At 39.4% G+C, this 24,323-nt stretch overlaps 1 protein-coding gene across 1 annotated transcript in view; it reads right to left on the reverse strand.

Moving 5' to 3' along the window:
• Positions 1-24,323, reverse strand: part of SYNE1 (spectrin repeat containing nuclear envelope protein 1) — a gene marked incomplete at its 5' end in the record, with an annotated part of 320,362 nt that overhangs the window by 258,683 nt on the left and 37,356 nt on the right. The window contains 10 exons of the mRNA XM_083348719.1: positions 9,086-9,250; positions 10,940-11,077; positions 11,392-11,496; positions 12,874-12,983; positions 13,140-13,336; positions 15,916-16,094; positions 17,691-17,783; positions 18,801-18,821; positions 19,149-19,232; positions 21,262-21,357. Of these exons, the coding sequence (XP_083204845.1) occupies positions 9,086-9,250; positions 10,940-11,077; positions 11,392-11,496; positions 12,874-12,983; positions 13,140-13,336; positions 15,916-16,094; positions 17,691-17,783; positions 18,801-18,821; positions 19,149-19,232; positions 21,262-21,357 (1,188 nt within the window). The remainder of the gene's footprint in view (positions 1-9,085; positions 9,251-10,939; positions 11,078-11,391; positions 11,497-12,873; positions 12,984-13,139; positions 13,337-15,915; positions 16,095-17,690; positions 17,784-18,800; positions 18,822-19,148; positions 19,233-21,261; positions 21,358-24,323) is intronic.

The raw sequence follows: 24,323 nt of genomic DNA on the forward strand, positions 1-24,323 counted from the left end.
TGAGGTCTAGGTCAACATGTCTAAACTTTGGAGCAAATGGATCATTAGTCAAGTACACATTTTGAGATAGTATACAATGCATTATTTATGCAACCTTCCATCAGTTTCATTTTTAAACCTCTTGCATAAGGAGCCGGAAAACAAGGAACAATATTCTATGTCTTTCCAAAAATGTATTCAGCCATATCAACAATTAATACATCTGGAAGGCTGGAGTGGCACAGGAAAGTTGATTAAAAGAGAGAAAGCATTTTAAAAAGTCAACTTTCCTGCTCCTGTATTGTCATAACAGAAGTTTCTATTTGGGGGGGGGGCTTTTCTTGTGGAGACAGTGTTTTTGCTCCACTGAGAAACAGAGGTGACATTATTCATTTCTGCAAATGGGTACTACATAACACTTCATCTGCTCATCCTTCTTTCTTCAGAGGAGGCAATCAAAGATATAAAATAAAGCTCTCTAGAAGCAGAGGAATACCTTTTTTGGGAAAGCAGTTTTTTATGTATTGTTATTTTAATACGTGATTTTTACTGAGCAATAGACAACCTGTGCCTCTCTGGGTCATTGTTTCAGAGTTATTACCTTACTTAAACAGAGAAACAAAATGGCCAAGGGCAGGTAAAAAGTCATTGGTAGAAGGAGAAAGTTGCTTTCCAGCTACTTCCCATTGAGCTTCCTTCCTTCCTTCCTCCCTTCCTTCCTTCCTTCCTTCCTCCCTCCCTCCCTCCCTCCCTCCCTCCCACCTTTTCCCTTTCGTTTCCCTTTCCAGCAGGCAGGTAACTGATTGCTACTGGGTAAAGAAGGGAGGAAGGGATTATAAAATTGGTTGGGACACTGTCACAGAGCATTGAAAATTAAGATCATGTGATCACATGACTGAAGGAGCAGCCAATCAACAGCCAGTGGCAATGAAGGAGCCACAATTTCCACAAATTTCATTACCTCATGAGTTATGAAATGTCACTAGTCCTGGATTTTGGACACATTCTGTATATTAGCCTGTTTGAGAAACCTTGGTTCAAAAATTGTAGCCCTATGATGCACGGCTTTGCCAAGTTAACAAACATGATGAGAGTTAGTAATATATAGATTTATCTGAAGCATTTTCAAAGCAAAGCAGAGCTTTTTCTGTCTATAAAATATGTCGTATGTATATAGCCAGTATATATTTCTTTCTCAAGATCTCTGTTAAAAATTATAGCACAGAATTACATAGGTGTGATGCTTCTAAATAGCCACCATGACACATTTCATATATTTTAACAAAGTGACAACAGCAGCATTAAAGTGACCTCTTACTTATATTTTAATTATCTCATTTGATTGTTTATTATTATAAAACAAATGCTTATAAGCTACTGAAAGTATTTTGCATGGGGATTGAGACGTACACAATTTAAAGAAAATTATCTCAGTAGTAAAAGTAATTATGAAACAAATTGACTAATGGTACAATTTAACTAATTAGAAGACAATAAAACTGTTTAAATTTATTTATTAAATTTATAAGGTAAAGTAAAGTTAAAGGTTCCCCCGCACATGCGTGCTAGTCGTTTCCGACTCTAGGGGCCGGTGCTCATCTCCGTTTCAAAGCCGAAGAGCCAGCGCTTGTCCGAGGACGTGTCCGTGGTCATGTGGCTGGCATGACTAGACACCAAAGGCGCACGGAACGCTGTTACCTTCCCACCGTAGTGGTTCTTATTTTTCTACTTGCATTTTTACGTGCTTTCGAACTGCTAGGTTGGCAGAAGCTGGGACGAGTAACAGGCGCTCACTCTGTTATGCGGCACTCGGGATTCGACCCGCCAAACTGCCGACCTTCTCTAGGTGGCTTAAAAATACAATAAAGAATACAGAAAGGTGTATAGATAGCAATAGCAATAGAGCTTCATAGTCCTTTACAGCCCTCTATAAGCAGTTTGCAGAGTCAGCATATTGCCCCCAACAATTTGGATCCTCATTTTACCGATCTCAGAAGGATAGAAGGCTAAGTCAACCTCGAGCCAATCAGAATCGAACTCCTGGCTATGGGCAGAGTTTTAGTCTGCACTGCTGCATTCTAACTCTGGAAAAACTTGTGATCTTCTATTGTAACCATTAAATGACTTTTAACAAACATATATTACACCCCTTCCCCCCCAACAATTAAAGAGTTAACATTTTTCAACGTCTTGTTGCTCAGTGGTCTTCTTAACCCAACTCATTGGCCTCCGGGCCACACATAGTCTTTTAAATATGTAGGTGGTCTTCTAGCTCTGACGGAGCATCTGGGGGAGATTGTCGAGTGGGCTTCCCCGAATAGATGATGATGTAGGCGGTAGGGGATTCATGGCCGTGGAGTCCTTGTTGCTCTGAAGATTTTGAGCAGCACTGGGTTTTCCCCCTAAGAGAGAAGGTTCCCCCAGGTCTGCGAAGTTTCCAGGTTCCTCCTGAATGTTGGGGGTAAGGCTGACTGATTCCCTTGACGTTGGTTGTTCCTCAGGTGCTGGGGGCTGGTTACTTGGTCCCCTTTTCCTAAGCTGGTCTATATGACGTCTTCAATAAGATACAAGTTTGGCCCTGTGCGAAGAATGACCACCTCGGGCAGCCATTTGCTCCCTAGTCCAAAATTCCTGGCCCACACATGGTCCCCTACGTTGAATTGTCTGGTAGGGGCTGGTAATTCTGTTTCTGCTGCCACCCTGTTTGGGTGCAGCCTGTCCAGTCTGGTGACCAGGTGGAGGCCCCAACGTAACTCCACAGGGCTTTTGCCAGTGGCTGTGCAAGGGGTAGAGTGCTGGGCCAAAAGGAACTGAGCCAATTGTTGGTGCCAGTCGCCAGAGATGATGCGTCATAAGGCGGCTTTGGTTGTCCGGACCATGACTTCAGCCAGGCTGTTAGTGGATGGCTGGAAGGGAGCCGAGGTAATGTGTTTAATTAAGTTGGCCCTGATGAAAATCTGGAAATCATCAGAAGTGAATTGTGGTCCATTGTCTGAAACTGTTATATCAGGGAGACCATGTGTAGCGAAGAGCCCCCTTAGCACTTGTACCATGCTGGCTGTGGTTAGGCTTCTAACCGGAATGATCTCTAGCCACCTGGAATAGCTGTCGACTATGATGAGGAACAGTTGTCCCTGGAAGGGTCCAGCAAAATCAATGTGGATCCTTGACCAGGGTTTGTGAGCTGATTCCCACTTATGTAGGGTCGCGTGAGGTGGCCCTGGTCTGGACTGTTGACACGGTTGACATCCGGCAACATGCTCCTCTATGTGTTTATCTAACCCCGACCACCAAAGGTAGCTGCGTGCTAAGGCCTTCATCTTTACCATGCCCGGATGCCCCTCATGCAGGGCTAGGAGGGCTCCGGGCTTGTGTTTTTCGGGGATGACTATTCTGCTTCCCCATAAGACACACCCTTGGTGAGTGGATAATTCATTTCTCCTATTGTAATAGGCCTGGAATTCAGGCCCTGGGCTATGGCTCTGCCAGCCAGAGGTTACCCAAACCAGTACTCTACTGAGGAATCTGTCTGTAGTTGTTGCTGAAGCTATGTCCTTTATCTGCAGGGGGCAATCCGGCAGTTCTTTGATGGCCAAGATCTGTCCCCCAGGTGCAGGGTCAGGGTCAATATCAGCTAAAGGCAGTCAGCTCAGTCCATCAGCATGACACATATCCTTACCAGGCTTGTGAAGTAATTTGAATGAATATGCTGATAAAAATGTTGACCGGCGCAGAACCCTTGGGGACAGGATTTGAGGGGTTTGTTTGCCCATGGAAAAGAGTCCCAGCAAGGGTTTGTGATCTGTAAAGATGGTGAATTCCCTACCATATAAGTAATCATGGAATTTTTTAACCCCTGCAACAATGGCTACTGCCTCATCGATTTGGGCATAATTTCTCTCTGCCCTTGATAATGTCCTTGAGTAATATGCTATTGGTTTCTGGACCCCTCCTTCCTCTAAGTGGCTAAGCACGGCGCCAACCCCATAAGGGGAAGCGTTACATGCAATACAAATTGGTTTGTGCTCATTATAATGGGTGATAGTTGAATTGTTGGATAGTAGCTCTTTTAGGTTCCTGAAACAGCTTTCATGGAGTGTTGTCCACTCCCAAGGGGCATTCTTATCCAGTAGTCTATGTAAAGGCTCTGCTTTAGCTGCTTTCTGGGGAAGGAAGGTGTGGTAAAAATTTAAGACCCCAAGAAAGCTTGCAACTCTGCTTTATTTTTTGGAGAAGGAGCCCTTTTAATAGCTCGTACCTTGGATTCCGTTGGATGGATCCCTTGTGCATCTATCCTGTAGCCCAATAATTCTGTGGATGTTACCCCAATTGAACATTTTTCTTTTTTTAGCTTTAATCCTGTGGCGCGAAATCTGCTAAGTACCGTTCGCAGTCTTTCTGCCAGTGCCTCTTCATTTTCCCCAGCTATAAGGATGTCATCAAAATAAGGACACACCCCCGGGATGCCTTTCAAAGTTCGTTCCATGACTTCCTGGAAGATCCCAGGTGCGGAAGAAATGCCAAACTGCAGTCTGTGAACTTTGAAAGCCCCGCGGTGTGTAACTATCGTTTGCGCATCTGCCATCTCCCTGGTAACCGGGAGCTGCAAGTAAGCATGCGCAAGATCGAGCTTGGAGAAGATGGTGCCGGACTGAATGGCAGAGAGGACATGCTTCACTGAAGGAACAGGGTAAGCATGTGGGTTCAGGGCGCAGTTGAGGGTGGCCTTGTAGTCTGCACAAATGCGCACCTCACCGTTTGGTTTCACGGGGGTGACAATAGGGGTCTCCCAGGTTCCCCCTTCCACAGGTTCTAGCACCCCTAGTTTTACTAAGTGTTCCAGTTCATCCTCAATTTTTTGTTTGAGGGCGAACGGAACTCTTCTGGCCTTAATTCTTACAGGGAGGACGTCAGGTTTTAATTTTAGGGAAATTGGGGGCCTGTGTACCTTCCCAGGGAGCCATCGAATACATCTGCAAATTGTTTGCAGACAGATTCGAGGCTTTTGGCCTGGGTAAGATGGACTCCCCCTAACCAGATACCCAAGGCCTCGAACCAGTTAAGTCCCACTAAGCTGGACCCCTTTCCCTGGGTGACTAAAACTTCAAGTGGGCCCTGGAATTCCCTGAAACTAACATTTAGTGTAGCTATCCCTTTAAGCTTAATTGGGGCCTGTTGGAAGTCAGCCAATCTCATTAGGGTTGGTTTTAGGGGAATTCTCTGTTTGCTGAGGCCACAAATTGAATTGTAGGTCTCCATGGAAATTATGGAGACCGAGGAGCCTGAGTCCACCTCCATTTCGCAGGGGATTTCCTGCAAATGCACTTTGATTCTTATCTTGGGCCTCAGCAACTGGTGAACATTTAAACAGCTATTTGGTTTTCCCAGCCAGTTAGTGGTCTGTACTAAGGGCCAGGGGGGCTCTGTGCATGGGGTGTAGGGGTTCGTCATACCTGGTAGGGCTGAATCCAGGTCATTGATGTTCCCTCGGTTCCGGCTGTGACAGACGGTGCAGATGTGCCCGGTCTTGCCGCACTCATGGCATTTGGCATTCCTGAACTTGCAGGATGCCCATGGGTGGGCTGCTCCGCAGCTGGTGCATCTCAGACTGGTGTTCAACATGCGGGGGTTTTGATAGGTAGATGTCTGCGGGTTGCATGGCCCCTTCCCGGCACCGTGCTGTGCCAGAGGTTTTCTGTAGTTCTGCTGGATGGCATCGATTCTGTTGTCGGGATCTGTGATTTCTTCTTCATTGTCAGCTGAATTACTATGGTGGATTGACCCGTTGGGCCCGTTGGTGGGCTGGTCTTGTGTTTTCTCATGAGTAGTTTCGTACACTCGGATCTCACTGACGACTGGTCCTGGATCCTGTCTTCCAGGTCCGGGAAGTGGCACCATCGAGTGGCGTGTCATACAGCTGCAATGAAGTCTGTTGCGGCTTCCCCTGGATGTTGGGTCCACTGGGCGAACCGAAGTCGCCAGTATAGCTCCGAGCGAGCTGGTATGAAGTGCTTATTCAGCATGTCAGTCAGGTCTGCATAAGGGATGGTGTTGACTGGGTCCGCATTACAGAGGCCGGTAGTGACGTCGTAGACGGCAGGTCGGCTGAGGCATAGTAAAGCTGCAGCCTTCAGGCGGTCTTCAGTTATTTTATTGAATAGAAGGTACCCTTCTACCTGCCCCAAGTGCGATTCCCATTGCTCGGGGTATTTGATGTCGAATTCTCTGATCTGTCCCAACGATGTCATGCTGTCCCGGTGACTACTGCTTCATGGATTTTGTGGGGCTATTTTCCCCAGTGACTTCAGCTCAGTGACGGTCAGCTCGTGACTTCGCTCCGTATCTTAGCTCCGTGAAGCAGTACCACCTTCGTCGCCAGATGTATTGTTTTATGGCGGGTTCCCGGTCAAAAAGGGACAGCAGGCTTGGGGTGCGATCAGCTGTTTATTTCTTCTCCACAGGAACGCTTTACCGCGTTTTAAAAAACCCTTATATAGTCCCACTGGCAAGCTCCTGGCCAATCCCTGTTCGTGGATTCTCCTGCCACTTTCATTCTAGACCATTCCCCAGGCGACCGCGTGTGGAACTGTCAGCTCGCAGCTGTTATCGGTAGCTGTCAGCGGTAGCCACGTGAGGAGCTGTCAGCTGTCAAGAACTGTCAAACTTGCGATCTTCTATTGTAACCATTAAATGACTTTTAACAAACATATATTACAAAGTGGATGGTGGTACTTGCAAGTCCCGCCCCAACTATGGTGAGAAGCTGCAACTGTGTCTGGGGCTGAGAAGGAATCAAAGAGGCATGGTGGCTGGGCTGCTTTGCGGCCCACTAACTTTGGGTTTCTCCTTTGATTGGGGGTGCATGGCCTGACTCTGGCCAAAATGCAAATCCCTCTCTAAGCAAGGATTGGGAGGCTGAAGGCCTCCTTCTCTGTGGCCAAGCAGTTCTAAAATTGATGTGCTGCTGCTGGAGATAAGAATCAAAACAGAGCAAAACAAGCACAATCCACCATGGTTTATTGATTGCAAAGTTTTCCTCAGACTTTCTATCCCTTGTTGTTGTTGTTAGTTGCGAAGTCATGTCCGACCCATCGCGACCCTATGGACAACGTTCCTCCAGGCCTTCCTGTCCTCTACCATCTTCTGGAGTCCATTTAAGCTTACGCCTACTGCTTCAATGACTCCATCCAGCCACCTCATTCTCTGTCGTCCCCTTCTTCTATTGCCCTCAATCTTTCCCAGCATTAGGCTCTTCTCCAGTGAGTCCTTCCTTCTCATTAGGTGGCCAAAGGATTTGAGTTTTAGCTTCAGGATCTGGCCTTCTAAAGAGCAGTCAGGGTTGATCTCCTCTAGAATTGACCAGTTTGATCGCCTTGCAGTCCAAGGGACTCGCAGGAGTCTTCTCCAGCACCAGAGTTCAAAGGCTTCAATTCTTTGGCGCTCAGTCTTTCTTATGGTCCAACTTTCACTGCCACACATTGCAACTGGGAAGACCATAGCCTTGACTATATGCACTTTTGTTGACAGGGTGATGTCTCTGCTTTTTAGTGTGCTGTCTAGATTTGCCATGGCTTTCCTCCCAAGGAGCAAGCGTCTTTTAATTTCTTGACTACAGTCCCCATCTGCAGTGATCTTGGAGCCCAGGAAAATAAAATATGTCACTACCTCCATTTCTTCCCCATCTATTTGCCAGGAATTGAGAGGGCCAGATGCCATGATCTTGGTTTTCTTAATGTTTAGTTTCAACCCAAGTTTTGCACTCTCCTTCTTCACTCGCAACAAGAGGCTCTTTAGTTCTTCTTCACTTTCTGCCATTAGAGTGGTATCATCTGCATATCTTAGGTTGTTGATGTTCCTTCCGGCAATCTTAATTCCAACTTTTGATTCATCTAGCCCTGCCTTTCTCATGATGTGCTCTGCATATAAGTTAAATAGGCAAGGCGACAGTATACAGCCTTGCCAGACTCCTTTCCCAATTTTGAACCAATCAGTGGTTCCGTGTCCAGTTCTCACTGTTGCTTCTTGGCCCGCAAAAAGAGACAAATAAGATGGTATGGTACGCCCATCTCTTTAAGGACTTGCCACAGTTTGTTATGATCCACACAATCAAAGGCTTTAGCATAGTCAATGAAGCAGAAGTAGATGTTTTTCTGGAACTCTCTAGCATTCTCCATGATCCAGCGTATGTTAGCAATTTGATCTCTAGTTCCTCTGCCTCTTCGAAATCCTGCCTGTACTTCTGGTAGTTCTCGATCCACATACTGCTGGAGTCTATCCCTTACTCAGCTATTAAAATCACATTGGCAAGGTCTGTACTGAATACCTAGCTGCAAACTATTCAATCTTGTGCAATCCAAGTCCACATTCTAGAGGTAAGAGGATGTAGTAATAGGAGAGAGCTGCAAAATTGATAAGTTATTTGTTCTTGTCTTTAGCAGCAATAACTACGTTCTTTGACGACTTTTCTAGCAACCTGCAGGCTGTGAACTTTCCTCTCCTCCTAGGGGAAAGAATTCAGAAGTGGTAGTTTATTTTTCCTAATTATAGTATACCTTGTTGGTTTTTTTAAGGAGCTTATGAGAAAAAGTTGTGTCTGAAAATTAAAGGATATATCAGCTGAGTTGTGAGACAGGAAAGGGAAGTACATGGACTTATACACTTCCAGTTGTGGACAGGTATGCCAATAATATTCTGACTGGACACTTGCATGATCTCAGGGACCAAAGATTATCTTCATTCTTTACAGGGTGGTATTGTGGATTAACTAAATTTTTCTGGATTCTCATTTTAAGGTGAGTATCCTGAGCTATGGAGGTCTTCTTAATACATAATAATAAAATAATGAGAACTAAAGGCTCAAAGGGAAGGCAGGTTAGAAAGAACAAGACCTTTTGGGGTCTTCAACTCCCTTCCTGTTAAGAGTTCCTTAATAAGATTTGTTCTTCCTTCCTAACATCAATAAAGGTGGTTTATTATGGTCATAGACCAGCAGGCCCACTTTATTTGTTTACATCATATCAGAAGTCATTCATACTTTCAAACCCTCATGCTCCCATAGATGTAATAAAAATTAGAAATAATATCATTTAGCTGAAAATATACAAACTTTATGCTGTTCAAGTTTCCGATGTAACATATCTGCAGTTTCCTCATGAGATTGTTGAACGGAGATTTCTTCTCTAACAGAGGTCTCAGCCCTACAAAGCCAGGCTGCGATAGGACCCAGAGGTGCAGGAAGAGATTTATCAAGATACAAGTGCCATTCAAAAAGCTGGAAAACAGAACATTAAGAGAACTGGAATTCCATTTCCAAGTTTTATTTTGTTCCCTAAATATGCAGTAGAGCATCAAAAGAATTGCAGAAAGGGATATACTGAGGAATTTTGAGTGAATTTGAAAACCGTATAACAAACACCTATTGAGTTTAGTTTATAAAGTGCTGGTAAAATATGATTCAGAAGGCAAATATGCTAAATATTATATTATGAAAAATTGGATATAGTATTAAAGATGCAAAGTTGGAATTTCAATGGAAAAATATTAACTGATTGTGAAGATTATATTTAGAAAAAAATGATATAAAATGTTTTATCATTACTATATATAACCTACTTCCGATTCCTAAAATGGACAACTTTTTAACAAATGCTAGAAAGGTAATGAAAGATTAGATTATCATTCCATGTGTGGTGGCATTTCTGTAAAATCCAACAATTCTGAAAAATGATTCATAGTAGAACAGAACAAATATTGACAATTGATATCTTAATTCAATCTGAGATATTCCTCTGAAATATATCAAACTAGTTCTGTTTGTGTAACAGCTGCAACACTTTTCTAGGTTACCGTTGCTTGATTCCTTCTTTGGAAAAATGGTTAACTAAATTATGTGACTATTCCTTATTGTTCAAAATAATTTTATATTTAAAAGTCTGACAAAGGATTCAATTCTAATTAGATTCAATTCTAAACAGAATCTATTTTTGAAATATAACTGTCAAGCAATAACATTCGATGTTAGTTTTCATACGTCGGAAACTTGACATCAACTTTATATGTGAATTTGCACCAACCCCACATTTGAGGTCTTTTACATATATAATTTAGATTTTTAATCTCATGAAAATGTTGACTTTGAATATTGATTTAATCTTGCATAGTTTATAATTTTAGTTAGTGATTTATACTGTGTTAACCAGGTATTTTTAGTTTAAATCTTAAGAAGGACTTTTGACTTTTGTATTAAAAATTGCCATGATTTATTTTACAATAATCAATAATATTCTAAAATAGCAGTCTTTATGATATTTAAACAATTAGCTTATCCATCTATATTTCATTATTTGCATTTTGCTCATGTACTTCTTAATATTTGGTATTTCCTTTTGCTTATGTGTTTTTTTATAAATAAGATAATAACAATAGGGCAGCTATACATAATAACAAACCTAAACAGCTGGATTCACACAATTTAAATCAAAAATAAAGAAACCAAATACTGTTATACTGTTAGTGTTCCATGAGTCATGGAACAATGATCTTTGCTAAAAATAAGGGTAATTATTTTGCCTTAAGTCAGCCATCAATTGTGACTACAATCTTATCAATGGAGGGGAAAAGATTCTTCAAACTTAAGCAAGAGGTGATTCATGATTTTGATATAACAAAATTGAAAATGGCACAGGTCATACATTTCTACAAAGGCCTGTAACTTTCTCAGGTTCTGTGCAATGTCATCTTTGTAAATTCATCTTTGGATGTTTTCTTTATTCATTTCTTTAGGAATAAATATTAATGTGCACGAGCTGAAAAATGTACAGCAATTTTTGTTGTTTATGAATAATCTGCTTATTTGAAAAATGCATATTTTAATATGAAATCTGAACACCCGCAAACATCTGGCTTAGCTTTACACACAGGTGAAAATTGGTAGGAAGGCCGTTATGTCTTCTAAACTTACTTGAGAAGTAACTTTGTCCCAGGCTTGCTTCACCAAAGCTTGATCAAGGGAAAGTTTTCCATCCTTTCTTAAAGACTGGACTGCACGTTCAACTTGTTTCTTCTTTGCTTCGTATTGTGCTTTGCAATGTTTGAATGACTGCAAAAAATATGTAAGAACAAGGATACAGTGTTATTTATTCATCTACCAAATTTATAAGGCTCCTGTCCTCAATGTGACTATGGGCAGCATGCAGTATTAAAAAGAGTACAAAAACATAAATAATCTTTATGAAAAGAAAAAATTGTTCAAGGTTATCAGTTCAAAATCTAAGTTCAGCATTCTTCAGTCCATTGCCTTTTTTTTCTGGACTAAAACTCCTTCACTTTACAGTCATTGTGACTTTTTTTGGCTGATATAGCCTTTCTCAATCACATTCTGTTCTTGTAGTCGAACTAGAAAATCAGAAATACCTGGTATTTTTCTTGTAAGCTTGCTTCCATCATTTGTGTCCTTGACAAGTCTCTTTCAAATTGTTCAATCCAAATTTTCATATCCCTTAGCATCAGTTGATCTTTCTATGACAAATAAAAATAGCACTCAACTCACTACAAAATTGCATGTATTTAACCTATAAAATTTGGACTTTTTAAAAAAAACCACACCCCATCTTTAAAAAGATCAAGGAATTTGAAAACAAAAACTTAGCAAAACACTAAGTAATATTCTGATGTAAAAATGTATACATGGATTAAGAGTCCAGATAAATTTGGAATATTGACCTTTACTATAAGATTTTGGAATTAACATAAAAAATGAACTAGTCATGAGAAATAGATTTTAAGCACAGGAAAAAAATACAAGCCTGATGTCAGTTAACACTGGGACTTACAAAATGATATAAAATGTTAAACATCCAAAATAATAGAACTTTGAAGAATGTAGCCAGAGGTTAGTAACTAAATGTCAACACTGACAGTAATGATGTCTGCTTCTATGGATAGAATACGTCTAAAAGATGTTAATGAATGAATGACAGATGTGGAACAATTTTATCTAGCAAGATAGAAAAAGAACAGCAAGTGAAACTACAAATGACAGCCCAAGAAAAGAATTTGGAAAAGGATATTTTACTAGATATACAAAAGAAAATGGCTGAGGCTTTAAAAAGTAATAAGGGAATACGAATGATAAAACAAGAGAATGACCTTTTGAATATTTTGTTACTGGATCTAGGAAAAAAAATTGTTGAAGCCTTGAAAAGGTCTGTGTGATGGGACAAAAAAGAATGGACGAGAAATCAAATACTATTACAATATTAGATTGCATTATAGATTACCGTAAGGTTGTTACAAATAAAAGGAAGTTGGTTTATTTAATCAAAGTGAAAATAAGACTTGTTTTGCAATGTTCTGTCAGAACTGAAAAATTTATGTACTATGGATTTATTTATAAATAAGGCATAGGATATGTAATGAAGAGATAATTGTTTAATCCTATAGGGAGTGAAGAGTTATTAAATTTGTTAATGCTTCTTGTAATGAAGATTGGAAATCACTTCTTTATATATTTTTTTATTACATTCTTTCTTTTTTCTTTTCTTCCTTTTTCCTTCACTTTTGTTTTTCCATCTCTTTTCTTTCTCTAAGTTTAATTTCTATTAATTTTCATTACTGTAATTAAAATTCTTAATACAAATTATATTTTAAAAAGTTGATTAAAAATAGAAAAAAATCCCTCAAAATAACTCTTTAAAATTATTTATCATCTTTCCATACTTGTGATCCCAATGAAGCCCACTGTCCCATCTCTTTCCATTTCAAACTCTTTTCCTCCTTTTTTTTAAATTCCATTTTTTTCATGCATAGCCCCCATGTTCATTAACTCAAACTATGTCCTTTAAACCTTTACTATTGCATCTGACAATTTTATTGTACATTGTAATTAAAACATACATCTGCCTCCTGTGCATCACTTGCTGCACTATGAGGATCTGGATAATGTTTCAGAAACTGTGCTACATAGGTCATAATTGATTTTTCATCTGGTTTATCCACATCCACATCTGGAAAAAAATGAGGAAAAAATTAAAACAAAATAGAGTAAAAAAAAACAAAACATAAAAACAAATACTGTCTTTGTCACATGTGAAATAAGAGAGATCAAAACATTTATAATTTTTCAAAATTGTTTTAAATTGCACATTAAATGTTACCCTAACCTTCAGGATCAAGAAGTCTTGGGATTCCCAGTTCTGATTCTGCAATTGTAAAGGCCTCTTCCAAATTTTTCTTGTTAGATTGTGTTTTCGCCTTTTCCAAATCCACTAGTTCTGGACGGATAGCATGAATAACTGAATGAAAGGCAATACCACTTCTCCAGCTTTGTCCAAAATCCTTGACGTCAATTCCAGTTTGCCTTAAGAATAAAAAAAATAACACACTACTTAACTCAAGAACCTAAAAGGGTAAGATTACAATTAATTTCAGCAACAGTGATTTCTTCATTTAAATTAGTTTAGTTTAGTTTTAGTTTTAGTTTTATTTGATTTCTATACCGCCCTTCTCCCTAGGGACTCAGGGCGGTTCACAGGGCATATATAAATAACGATACAAAAGTTAAAAAGAAATTAAACCAGTGCCCAGTTAAAAAACAATAATACATTACTAAAAACACCAATTTAAAAACCCATAGTCCCCCATCAGGCCAGACCAGCTAATTCAAATAAGTGGGTCTTCAGGCCGCAACGGAAGGTTCGGAGGTCTGACGCCATCCGGAGTTCCACCGGCAGTTGGTTCCATAATGCCGGAGCGCCCACAGAGAAGGCCCTCCCCCTGGGGGCCACCAGTCGGCATTCCCTGACCGGAAGCACCCTGAGGAGGCCCTCTCTGTGGGCATGTACTGAGCGGAGGGAAGTTGACGCCGGCAGCAGGTGGTCCCTGAGGTAACCCGGACCCATGCCATGTAAGGACTTAAAGATCATGACCAAGACCTTGAACCTCACCCGGAAGACAACTGGTAGCCAATGCAGCTCGCGGAGCAAAGGTGTAACATGGGAGTACGGGGAAACTCCCAAGACAACTCTCGCGGCCGCATTCTGTACCAGTTGGAGCCTCCGAGTGGTCTTCAAGGGAAGCCCCATGTAGAGAGCATTACAGTAGTCAAGGCAAGAGGTCACGAGCGCATGAGTGACCGTACACAGGGCATCCCGGTACAGATAGGGCCGCAACTGGCGCACCAGGCGAACCTGGGCGAAAGCCCCCCTAGTCACGGCCACTATATGATCTTCCAGAGTAAGCCGTGAATCTAGGAGGACTCCCAAGTTGCGAGCCCTATCCACGGGGGGTAAGAGCTCACCCCCCATAGAAAGAGATGGAACATTTTGAATGTCCCGGGATGCCGGAATGTACAGCCACTCAGTCTTGTCAGGGTTGAGTTGAAGTCTGTTCCTCCCCATCCAGACCCGAACCGCCTCCAGGCAACGGGACATCACGGTGAGGGCATCACTGGGGTGGTTTGGGGTCGAAAAGAAAAGTTGGGTATCATCGGCATATTGATGATACCCAACTCCAAAACCACGAATGATCTCACCCAGCGGTTGCATGTAGATGTTGAACAGGAGAGGTGAGAGTACCGACCCCTGAGGAACTCCACAAACGAGAGACCTAGGGGCTGATCTCTGCCCCCCTGCCAACACCGACTGCGAGTGTCCCAGGAGATAGGAGAACCACTGAAGAACTGTGCCTCCCACTCCCAATCCCCTGAGGCGCCACAGCAAGATACCATGGTCGATGGTATCGAAAGCCGCCGAGAGGTCTAATAGGACTAGGACAGAGGAATATCCCCTATCCTGAGCCCTCCAGAGATCATTCACCAGAGCGACCAATGCCGTCTCCGTGCTGTACCCGGGCCTGAAACCCAATTGGTAGGGGTCCAAATAATCCGCTTCATCCAGGACCAGAGGGAGCTGATGCACCACCACACTCTCAACAACCTTCGCAAGAAAGCGAAGGTTGGAGACTGGACGAAAGTTGTTCAATACAGCTGGGTCCAAGGCAGGCTTCTTGAGGAGAGGTCTCACCACCGCCTCCTTCAAGACGGTGGGGAAATAACCCTCACTCAAAGAAGCAGATATAACCGCCTGGAGCCAGCCTCGTGTCCTCTCCCTAGCTGCATAAACCAGCCAGGAAGGGCACGGGTCCAACAAACATGTGGTGGAGCTCAGCCTCCCCATAATCCTGTCCACTTCATCAGGGGTCACAGAATCAAACTCTTCCCAGGTAACATTGACAAGACCGCCCGTGTCCTGATCGCCAGACTCTGCCCAGCTGGAGTCCAAACCGGTCCGAATCCGAGCGATTTTATCCGACAGATGTTGACTAAATTCCTCGGCACGACCCTGCAAGGGATCCTCTCTCACCTCCTTAGTTATAATTTTCTAACTCTTGTATATTGGTTTCCTATGATTATCTCCAAAAATCTTAAATACACTATTGTGTATATTTTTAAAAATCTGTTTGAAATCTACAACTATGAAATTATAAATATTTATAAAGAAGATATTGTGAAACTTTCAAAAAGAACATTATATCCAATTACTGGCTAATTCTACGAATACATTGATAAGGTAAAGAGAATGCAGCATCTCAAAGGAGAGGTGGAAACCACCCACCCACATACAATTCCTAGCACTTTGAGATAACGCCAGCAGCGCTAGCTGACAAAACTCCTCATGCTGCAAAAAACAGCAGTGACAAAATTAACTCAGTTTGATGCCAAAAAAATTGAAAGCACAATTGAAGGGGCTTAAGGATAAGAATTGCAGTAAGTGTTCTCTCTCCTCAAACTTTCTCACTTCTGCCTTAAAGTAACTTTTACTGAAGTGAAGAACTATGTTTAGGATTTCAGCAGGATAAAGTACGTAGAGATTTATTTTTTCCCCCAGTTTTCATTCATCTTGCTGATGTAAATATTTCTATTGCACCATCATTGCTTACCTTGCTGCTGTGTACTGCACCCATTTTAACAAAGCCTTCTTTGCATTTCCCTGGACTTTAGTAAAAACTTTCCGCTTGGAGGGTGGGCTGGCAGTCTCACAACTGACAACGCTATCCACGGATGACGTACTACTGCAGAGTGACTGCAACTGTGGCAGGTTGCTGGTAAGTTCCTCTATCTGTATGCAGTAGAAAAATTATCAGTATATTGTGGGTTGTGGAAATGCCGAGGTTAGCATTTTGTTCAACAGCCGATTAACAGGATATAATAGAATTATTATGAAAAAGTGCAAATCAAAAATTTTTTGACAAGAAACTGCATCCTCAAAAGATGTAGGGCAGATTCAAATTTACCTGCCCCATCCATGGAATTGTATTGGTCAAATGACATTTGTATGCCTAATAGATGAATTAGTACCTTCTCAAAAACACCAAATTTATATGCTTATTATAATTTTTGGTACTGTGCAGGCACTAGGAACAAAGTCTGAAGATCATGACAGTAAGCAATATAAACTCTCACTGAAACCATTAAACACTAATATTTTTATTTATATTCATCTGCAGAAAGCTCCAAATTGGGTTGCGATAGCAATAGCACTTAGACTTATATGCCACTCCACAGTGCTTTACAGGCCTCTCTAAGTAGTTGACAGAGTCAGCATATTACCCTCAACAATCTGGGTCCTTATTTTACCAACCTTGAAAGGATGGAAGGCTGAGTCAACCTTGAGCCAATGAGAATCGAACTGCCAAACTGTTGGCAGTCGACAGTCAGCAGAAGTAGCCTGCAATATTGCATTCTAACCACTGCGCCACCATAGTAATCAACACTGTACTCCAGTTTTTTGAATCTTTCCCCCTGAAAAAGATTCTCTTCTATCGAAACAAGTTCTATTTCATTCCCATTTGTCCTTACTTATTGTTGAGAATTTATGCTTATTTTACATATATGTATTTATAAAATTTATTTATTTTACTGTTAAGGGTACTTTTTCCAATTACCTTTTTTCCATCACCTTGCGGCTTCCCTCACTGACTTTAAATCCTGATCTGCAAAATTTCTATTAGAAGTTTTTTCACGAAGCATGGAAAATTATAGCAACTACAGAACGTACACAATCTCTTGACTCTAGGACAAGCCCTCCACATATATGCACACATTTAATCAAAGACATATACTCCTAAATGCTTTTGGGGGGGGGGGAAATCAGCTGAAGACCTATCACAGGGAATGAAAAAGCAGGATTTGGAACAGTAGTATGCTGAGTATTGCCTATGATGATTTCTGACCTAAATATCCTCATATCAGTTACTTATAGTAGCATATTATTAGCTCTGTCCCCTGCCTAATCTTGGGAAGGGCTTGATAAGTGGATTAAAAATGCCAAACCCTATCTAAACATCTGACTGACTGTATGGCCAACCATAATTTGTCTTTTATTATTTTAGTAAATTACAAAATATAAAGACCTGCAAATAAGAATAGAATAAATGTAGCAAAAGAAAATGAAGATAGCAACAGATGCCTTGAGTGCAATTCCAAAACATTTGGAGCACGGCTTAAACACCATTGGCATTGACAAAATCATCACCAGTCAATTGCAAAAGGCAGCTTTACTTTTAACACCATCAAACAGCAAACTATGCCTATGGATTAGGAAGGACATGATAAGTGGTTAAAATGCCAAATCCAGTCTAAATATCTGGCTGACCTGTACAACCAACAATAATAATCTGTCTTTTATTATTTTTTAAAAGGGGAAATATTATACCTGGAAATACAGGATTACTGTCCACACCAAACCAAGCACAATAGATGGTCTTCCATCAGCAATATCAGTTGAATTAATGTTGACAAGCTTAATCTATTTTGGTATAAGGAGATGCAAACACATTACCATCAAGCATTAGAAAAAGCCACAACAACTGGGTAGATTATTACAATATGGAAACATTTGTGGACATATTTATGAGCCTTAATGTAAATAGCATATATTCTCAAAATCAATACTACACTTACAGTTATTCTTCCAATTTTTTTTAAATGCTATAGGTATATCAAACATATGTCAATTTATGTTTATATTTCTTAGATGGAATGAAATGTACATGAAAGTAGACCATGCAAATCCTGCAAACTAGGACAGTCCGCTCTGTAGATTAGGAAGAAAATAATATGCTGCATTGGATGCTTTTCAAACAGACTTTTAGGTATATAAACCTTTACTTCACTTGTCAATCACTAGATCCCACACATTCTTTCACTGATAAAAATTTGCCATTTGCCAAAAATAGGAAGCCAGAACCATTTGAACTTGCCATCCCCTGCAGAATGCTTTCACTCCCAAGATCAAATAGGATAGAGAATTAATATAAGGAAAGTAGCAAGGAGTTTCTGACAAGAACTAGTAATCTTTGCCCCAATATGTCCATCTGAGAAGATAAGCTGGCAGTGTATCTGCTGTTGCACTTGTGTCAGAAGCACTGAGGCACTTCCAGGTTGAAAGGATTAGCGGTGACATCACCGTTGCCCAGTTGGGAGCTCTTTTCATGTTCCCAGCATGAGCTGGATCAAGGGATGGGAGCTCAACACCGCCCCATGGCAGCTCTCAGATCTCAAACGCGGGGTTGCTAACCTCCATCCCAGCATCCTAATTGCTGAAGCCCTCCCAGGCTCCTGGCAGTGTACCTGAAGAACTACAACTACCTTTCTAGATAACATATTTCTGCTCATTACATTCCCTACAATATGTATGTATATGTACTTTTGCTCTCTCTATACTGTAGAGTATTGAAACAATATAGCTATATGTTAAATGTTTCATTTAATTTTAGTGAAATTTGTTATATTGTTGAATGTTTGATAAAAATGTTATACTAACCGGAGATCCTCTATACACGGACTAGCATGAAAAACAAATAAATATGTATTTAAAATGCTACATGTAGATAATGTTTAGAATAAGAAGATAAAATAAAAATATGCTTTATACAGAGTAACAAGTTAATATGAAAAGTGTTTTCTAAATTAGTGCTTCAAACTCACTACTTCCTATCATCTCTCTATTGTTTTTACTGCTTTAGTTCCCGAGATTCTTATTTTAACTTTCATTTAATTTCATCCCAGCTACAGTAGGGAAAATTATGACTGGTTAAGACTGGTAAGTTTCTTTCAGGGTGTGTGCAAAAGAGGCAAACGGCTATAAAAAAAAAAAAACTCTGAAACTTACCCTACGTCCTTCTAGAAACTTAAGGGCAGTACCAATATTGGCCACTCCATGAATTCTCTTCAATTTTCGCCCTTGTTCACAAGGCTTAAAAAATATACATAAATAAAAAAGGTCAATTGACATTTAACAAATTACAGTATTAAAACAGATTGCAGCCAAAAAATTCATAATGTGAATACCTAAACAAACTCACTTGAAAGGAAACTCAGTGAAGAGTAGAGGGCTCAAATCCAAATAAATAACCCAATTTTAGAAAAAAAGTCATTGATCTGTTAAAACTCCTATTCTTTTAATATTTATATTCCAAGAGAACAGAACATAAACCTACCAGTAATTTATAAAAGTCAACTGTCACTGCTTACAAATCAGAATTATCCCCCTTGAGATAACTTTCAGAAATATTGTAATTAAACACCCCAAATCTCCAGCAAATGGGGATTAGGCACTGAAGTTAAAACTGAACAAATATCGACAGCATTAGAATAGGAAAAATTGCCTTAAACTCTACAGACGTTTTAATACAAATAACTGCTGAAAATATATTTTATTTTGATTTGTTTTAGTTTGATGACTAAAACTTATTCTAGTTTTTTTTAAATGATATTTTGGATAAATATAAAATAAATCTGTCTCAATTTTTAATGCTTCACCTTAATAAACTAATCTGTAGTATTTTTCAATAAAAGTAACCCTAAACCTTTATGTTTAATTTTTTTTCTACCACAAGAGGGAGTACTTTTTCTTATAAAAATAATAGAAGAGGACTGAGTTATTTAACAAGTAGGAACCAACGAGCTGTCTGCACTCAGAAAAAGACAATTGCACTTGGACTACAATGAATAATCCAATTTTACAATCCATATGAAAAATTGCTTGCATGGTTCATGTGGAAACCCTGGATTACTGGACTATCTGTCCAAGAAGTAACTGATATATTATAAAACCAACAGTAAAAAAACCCCAAACTTTTGCCTTCCTTTCATTAATGTATTACTAAAGTTATCGCATTAATAGTTTATCATTATAAATCTACTCATTTGTCTTTCAACAAAGATATGACAGGATTCAATTATTTTGGAGCAAATTACTCCTCGTGAATTTATAGTGCAAACATCACTCACATCTTAGTTGTATAGAATACCTGTTCTTCAGCCCTAATTTACTCAAGATTTCAGTAGTTTAGTTGCCAAGGTCCTGAAACAAATTCCTCTGAGCAGTGATACCATTATATCTGAACTTGTTTCTGATTCTGATTGCTCAATTGTTCTAGGACAGACTTCTCCATAATAGCACTTAGATTTATATACCACTTCATAGTGCTTTTACAGCCCTCTCTAAGAGGTTTACAGAGTCAGCATATTGCCCAAGCAATCTGGGTCCTCATTTTACCGACCTCGGAAGGATCAAAGCCTGAGTCAACCTTGAGCCAATCAGGATTGAACTCCTGGCAGTGGGCAGTCAACCTGCAATACTGCTGTCTAACCACTGTGCCACCACGGCTCCTAATAATAATGTTTCCAGCTACCTCAGAATCCCAGTTAACATGATCCATGGCCATGCAGACTGTGATTACGGGGGATTAGTTAGGCTTCAGGTATGAAAGGCTACTGTTGTCTGCAATCACTGTCTAAAGAAGATTTTTTTCACTTTAAGTTTGTTTACTATCCATGGGATCTGAACTTGGAAGGGCTTGTTGAAAAAAAAAATATAGTGGCCTAGTACATAAGTAACATTAAATCATACAACAAGATTTATAAATTACAGTGACTAACATACAACTAAGTCAAAATGAAAACATAGATTGATTTCTTAACAATATTTTCTTGATGTTCTACAATGCTAATATGAAAATATTTACATTTAACATTTAATATTTAATGCTTACTTTTTTATTCATTAGCTTTTTTAGCATGGGCTATGTATACTGGATGATCAGAAATCCATAAATCCATCTATTATAACAGGATCGATATTATAGAGTATGCATTATTTATTATGTACAGGGAAAGAACATTAGCATTCCAATGTTTTAGGGAAAGGCCATAATTTACAAATCATGAATAAGATCAATTAATCGAACAATACATAAGTAGTTATATATAAAAATACTTACCAATTTTTGTCCTGAAAGGACCTCCAAAAGAGCAATCAATACAATTCCATCTTTAATGTCTTCAAATAGATCTTTGACTACTATGGGAGGATTGCGCTGTGAATGAAAGTAGAAAAAATTGAAGTAAAAAACTTTACTTACAACTGGTTCTCACATTGTACCTTCTTCAGTTTAATCATGATTTTCTACCTTCCCACTTTATCATTATCATGTCAAAGGTTTTGGGTGTGAAAGAAAGTGTATTTTTGAGAAAACACTGGAAAATTGTAAAGCATTCTAGAAGAATCACTTCTATACTCTTATCAAGATTCCTTTATGGCTCTACTCAACAGAAACCTTTACTTTTCTTCATTATTATTATACAGAAAATAAAAATTAGTCTGAAAAGAAATATATACAGAAAACTTTTCTTCATGGAACAAAATGATCTCAGGAGAATTCTCTTGTGTACCCTTAATATTTTCTGAGTACAGTTTATTTTCCTTATAGCATATAAAGACACATAAGTCACTTTGCGTGAAAAGGGCATCCATTTGATGGATGGATGGATAAATGAATGAAATAGATGCATCAGGTATTAGTCTTCCAATACATCTTTACTTACAGTGAAAGCAATACTCCTTAGATATATATTCCTTCTCAAGCAACACCTGTATAAGATTAACTTACTATGTCTTTATATAGCAAGAATGGTTTTTATTAGCCTAATTTTTCTCACTCACTTTTCCCCTTATTTTCTCAAGTTTGGTTTGTGCATTTCCTCTTAATGCTTCTATGTTTGTTTTTACGTAGCGCTCTCTTCAACTTGTCCTTCTCAGGCGAACATTGCTGGAGTATAATTGTGGGACAAGCAATGTTTGGAAATTTCCTCATCTCTCTAACCCAGTCTTTCAAATATTGAAAATACTAAAAAGCAATACAGAGTTCTTCTACTTTAAATGTCAGCAAGTATTGCAGGATACATACACATTCTCTGTACCACACACACTCTATTTTAGATTTGGAATAACTTCGGAGATGCATTACCTAGTAGGATATTATTCTACCTTAATGCTTCTTCCTTTTGCTCTGTAGCATAATAACTATCTATCACAATCACAATATTGAAGTATTTTTCTTACAATAATATCTAAAATAGCACAAGATTTAGTGAGAAACTGAAAGTCTGTAATGAGCAACAGTGATGCCATTTTGCAGGGAGGGCTAGCTCTGTCAAGGGTAATGTCAGAAAAGTTACACGAAGGGAAGACATTAAACATCATTGTTTAATGCAGACACTGTCTCTGTAGCCCATTGTGGCTAACCATCAATAAGAAGGGAAGGGAATTACAGGTGAGACTTCATATTCAGGAAGAGTATATAGTTATTATGTGTCTCTCTATGTGTGTTTATATGCCTGAGTCTCTGTGTGTAATTAATGCCATACAGTCTCATTGTTAAAGATTGACTTAAACCTTTGAATTAGAAATCTGTAACAGATGGCAAGGAATAACTGCTCAGCACTGCCTATTTGTTGATTTGGGCTGTATTACAATAAATAATTTCCCAATCTTCTTGCTTTTTATTGTAACCTGGCTTGGAACAAACTTCCAACTTCTAACAACAATGATCTCAAATTATGCTGTTGCCGCAACAGAACAGATTACTTAAGAACCAAATATTATTTTAAACCTGTCAATCTTAAGATTGAAAAGTCTAGATGGAAATATGACTCTTAAAATATGAACATTATGCATAACTAGGCTCTAAATTTGCTTAGCTTTTCACTAGAAGAGAAAGTGCAGATGGAGATTTTTTTTTAAAAAAGTATACTGTCCTATACCAGAACCAAACCACCAACAGGCCCTAAATCAGAACCAAACAAACAATATATTTTTAAACAGTAGGATGTTTCCATTTTCATATGATACATCAAGATACTTTTCTCAGCAGCAAAAAGCGAAAGGCCTATGAAGAGAATGGAAGTTATTCAGCCCTGTTTGTCTAACAAATCAATTTTGTAAAATTCATTTTTTTTACTCTGTAATGTTCGACTTGCACTAATCCATATATTTGATTAATAATAAATCATCAGTTCATTTGCCCTCACCATTTATTCCACCCTTTTCTCTGTTTTGTTCCAAGATGCCAAATGATTTGACTTACATCAGCACTTGGCTTAGTTCAAGTAATGATTTCTAAATATATGCAGTATACATTTTTCCCTATTTTTTTTTGCTACTCATTAGCTAATAGCACATATCAGCCATAAATCTTTAAAAGTTTGCCTTGTTTACCTTATTATTAGCATAAATCTATACCTTTTACCTTTTTAGCTGGTTCCCTTCCTAACAATTAAAGCTAGAAAGTTGGAGGTCACATACAAGTCTCCTATTTTAAAATGTTCAGATGACTAAACATGGCAGGAAAGATGTAATATTCCTGTCCTTAATGGGCCCATAAAACTAAAAATATACCCACCTACCCTCACCAATAGGTTCATGTTTTTGTTGCAAGGTATGATACTTTTGTGAAGAGGAACTAAAGAGCCTCTTGTTGCGGGTAAAGAAGGTGAGTGCAAAAGTTGGCTTGAAACTCAACATTAAGAAAACCAAGATCATGGCATCTAGCCCTCGCAATTCCTGGCAAATAGATGGGGAAGAAATGGAGGTAGTAACAGATTTTATTTTCCTGGGCTCCAAGATCACTGCAGATGGGGACTGCAGCCAAGAAATTAAAAGACGCTTGCTCCTGTGGAGGAAAGCCATGGCAAATCTAGACAGCACACTAAAAAGCAGAGACATCACCATGCCAGCAAAAGTGTGTATAGTCAAGGCTATGGTCTTCCCAGTTGCAATGTATGGCTGTAAAAGTTGGACCATAAGAAAGGCTGAGCACCAAAGAATTGAACTAGGCCTTTGAACTATGGTGCTGGCGAAGACTCCTGTGAGTCCCTTGGACTGCAAGGTGATCAAACCGATCAGTCCTAGAAGAGATCAACCCTGACTTCTCTTTAGAAGGCCAGATCCTGAAGTTGAAACTCAAATACTTTGGCCACCTAATGAGAAGGAAGGACTCACTAA

Source organism: Vipera ursinii (assembly GCF_947247035.1).
Source record: "Vipera ursinii genome assembly, chromosome: 1".
Lineage (NCBI taxonomy): Eukaryota > Metazoa > Chordata > Lepidosauria > Squamata > Viperidae > Vipera > Vipera ursinii.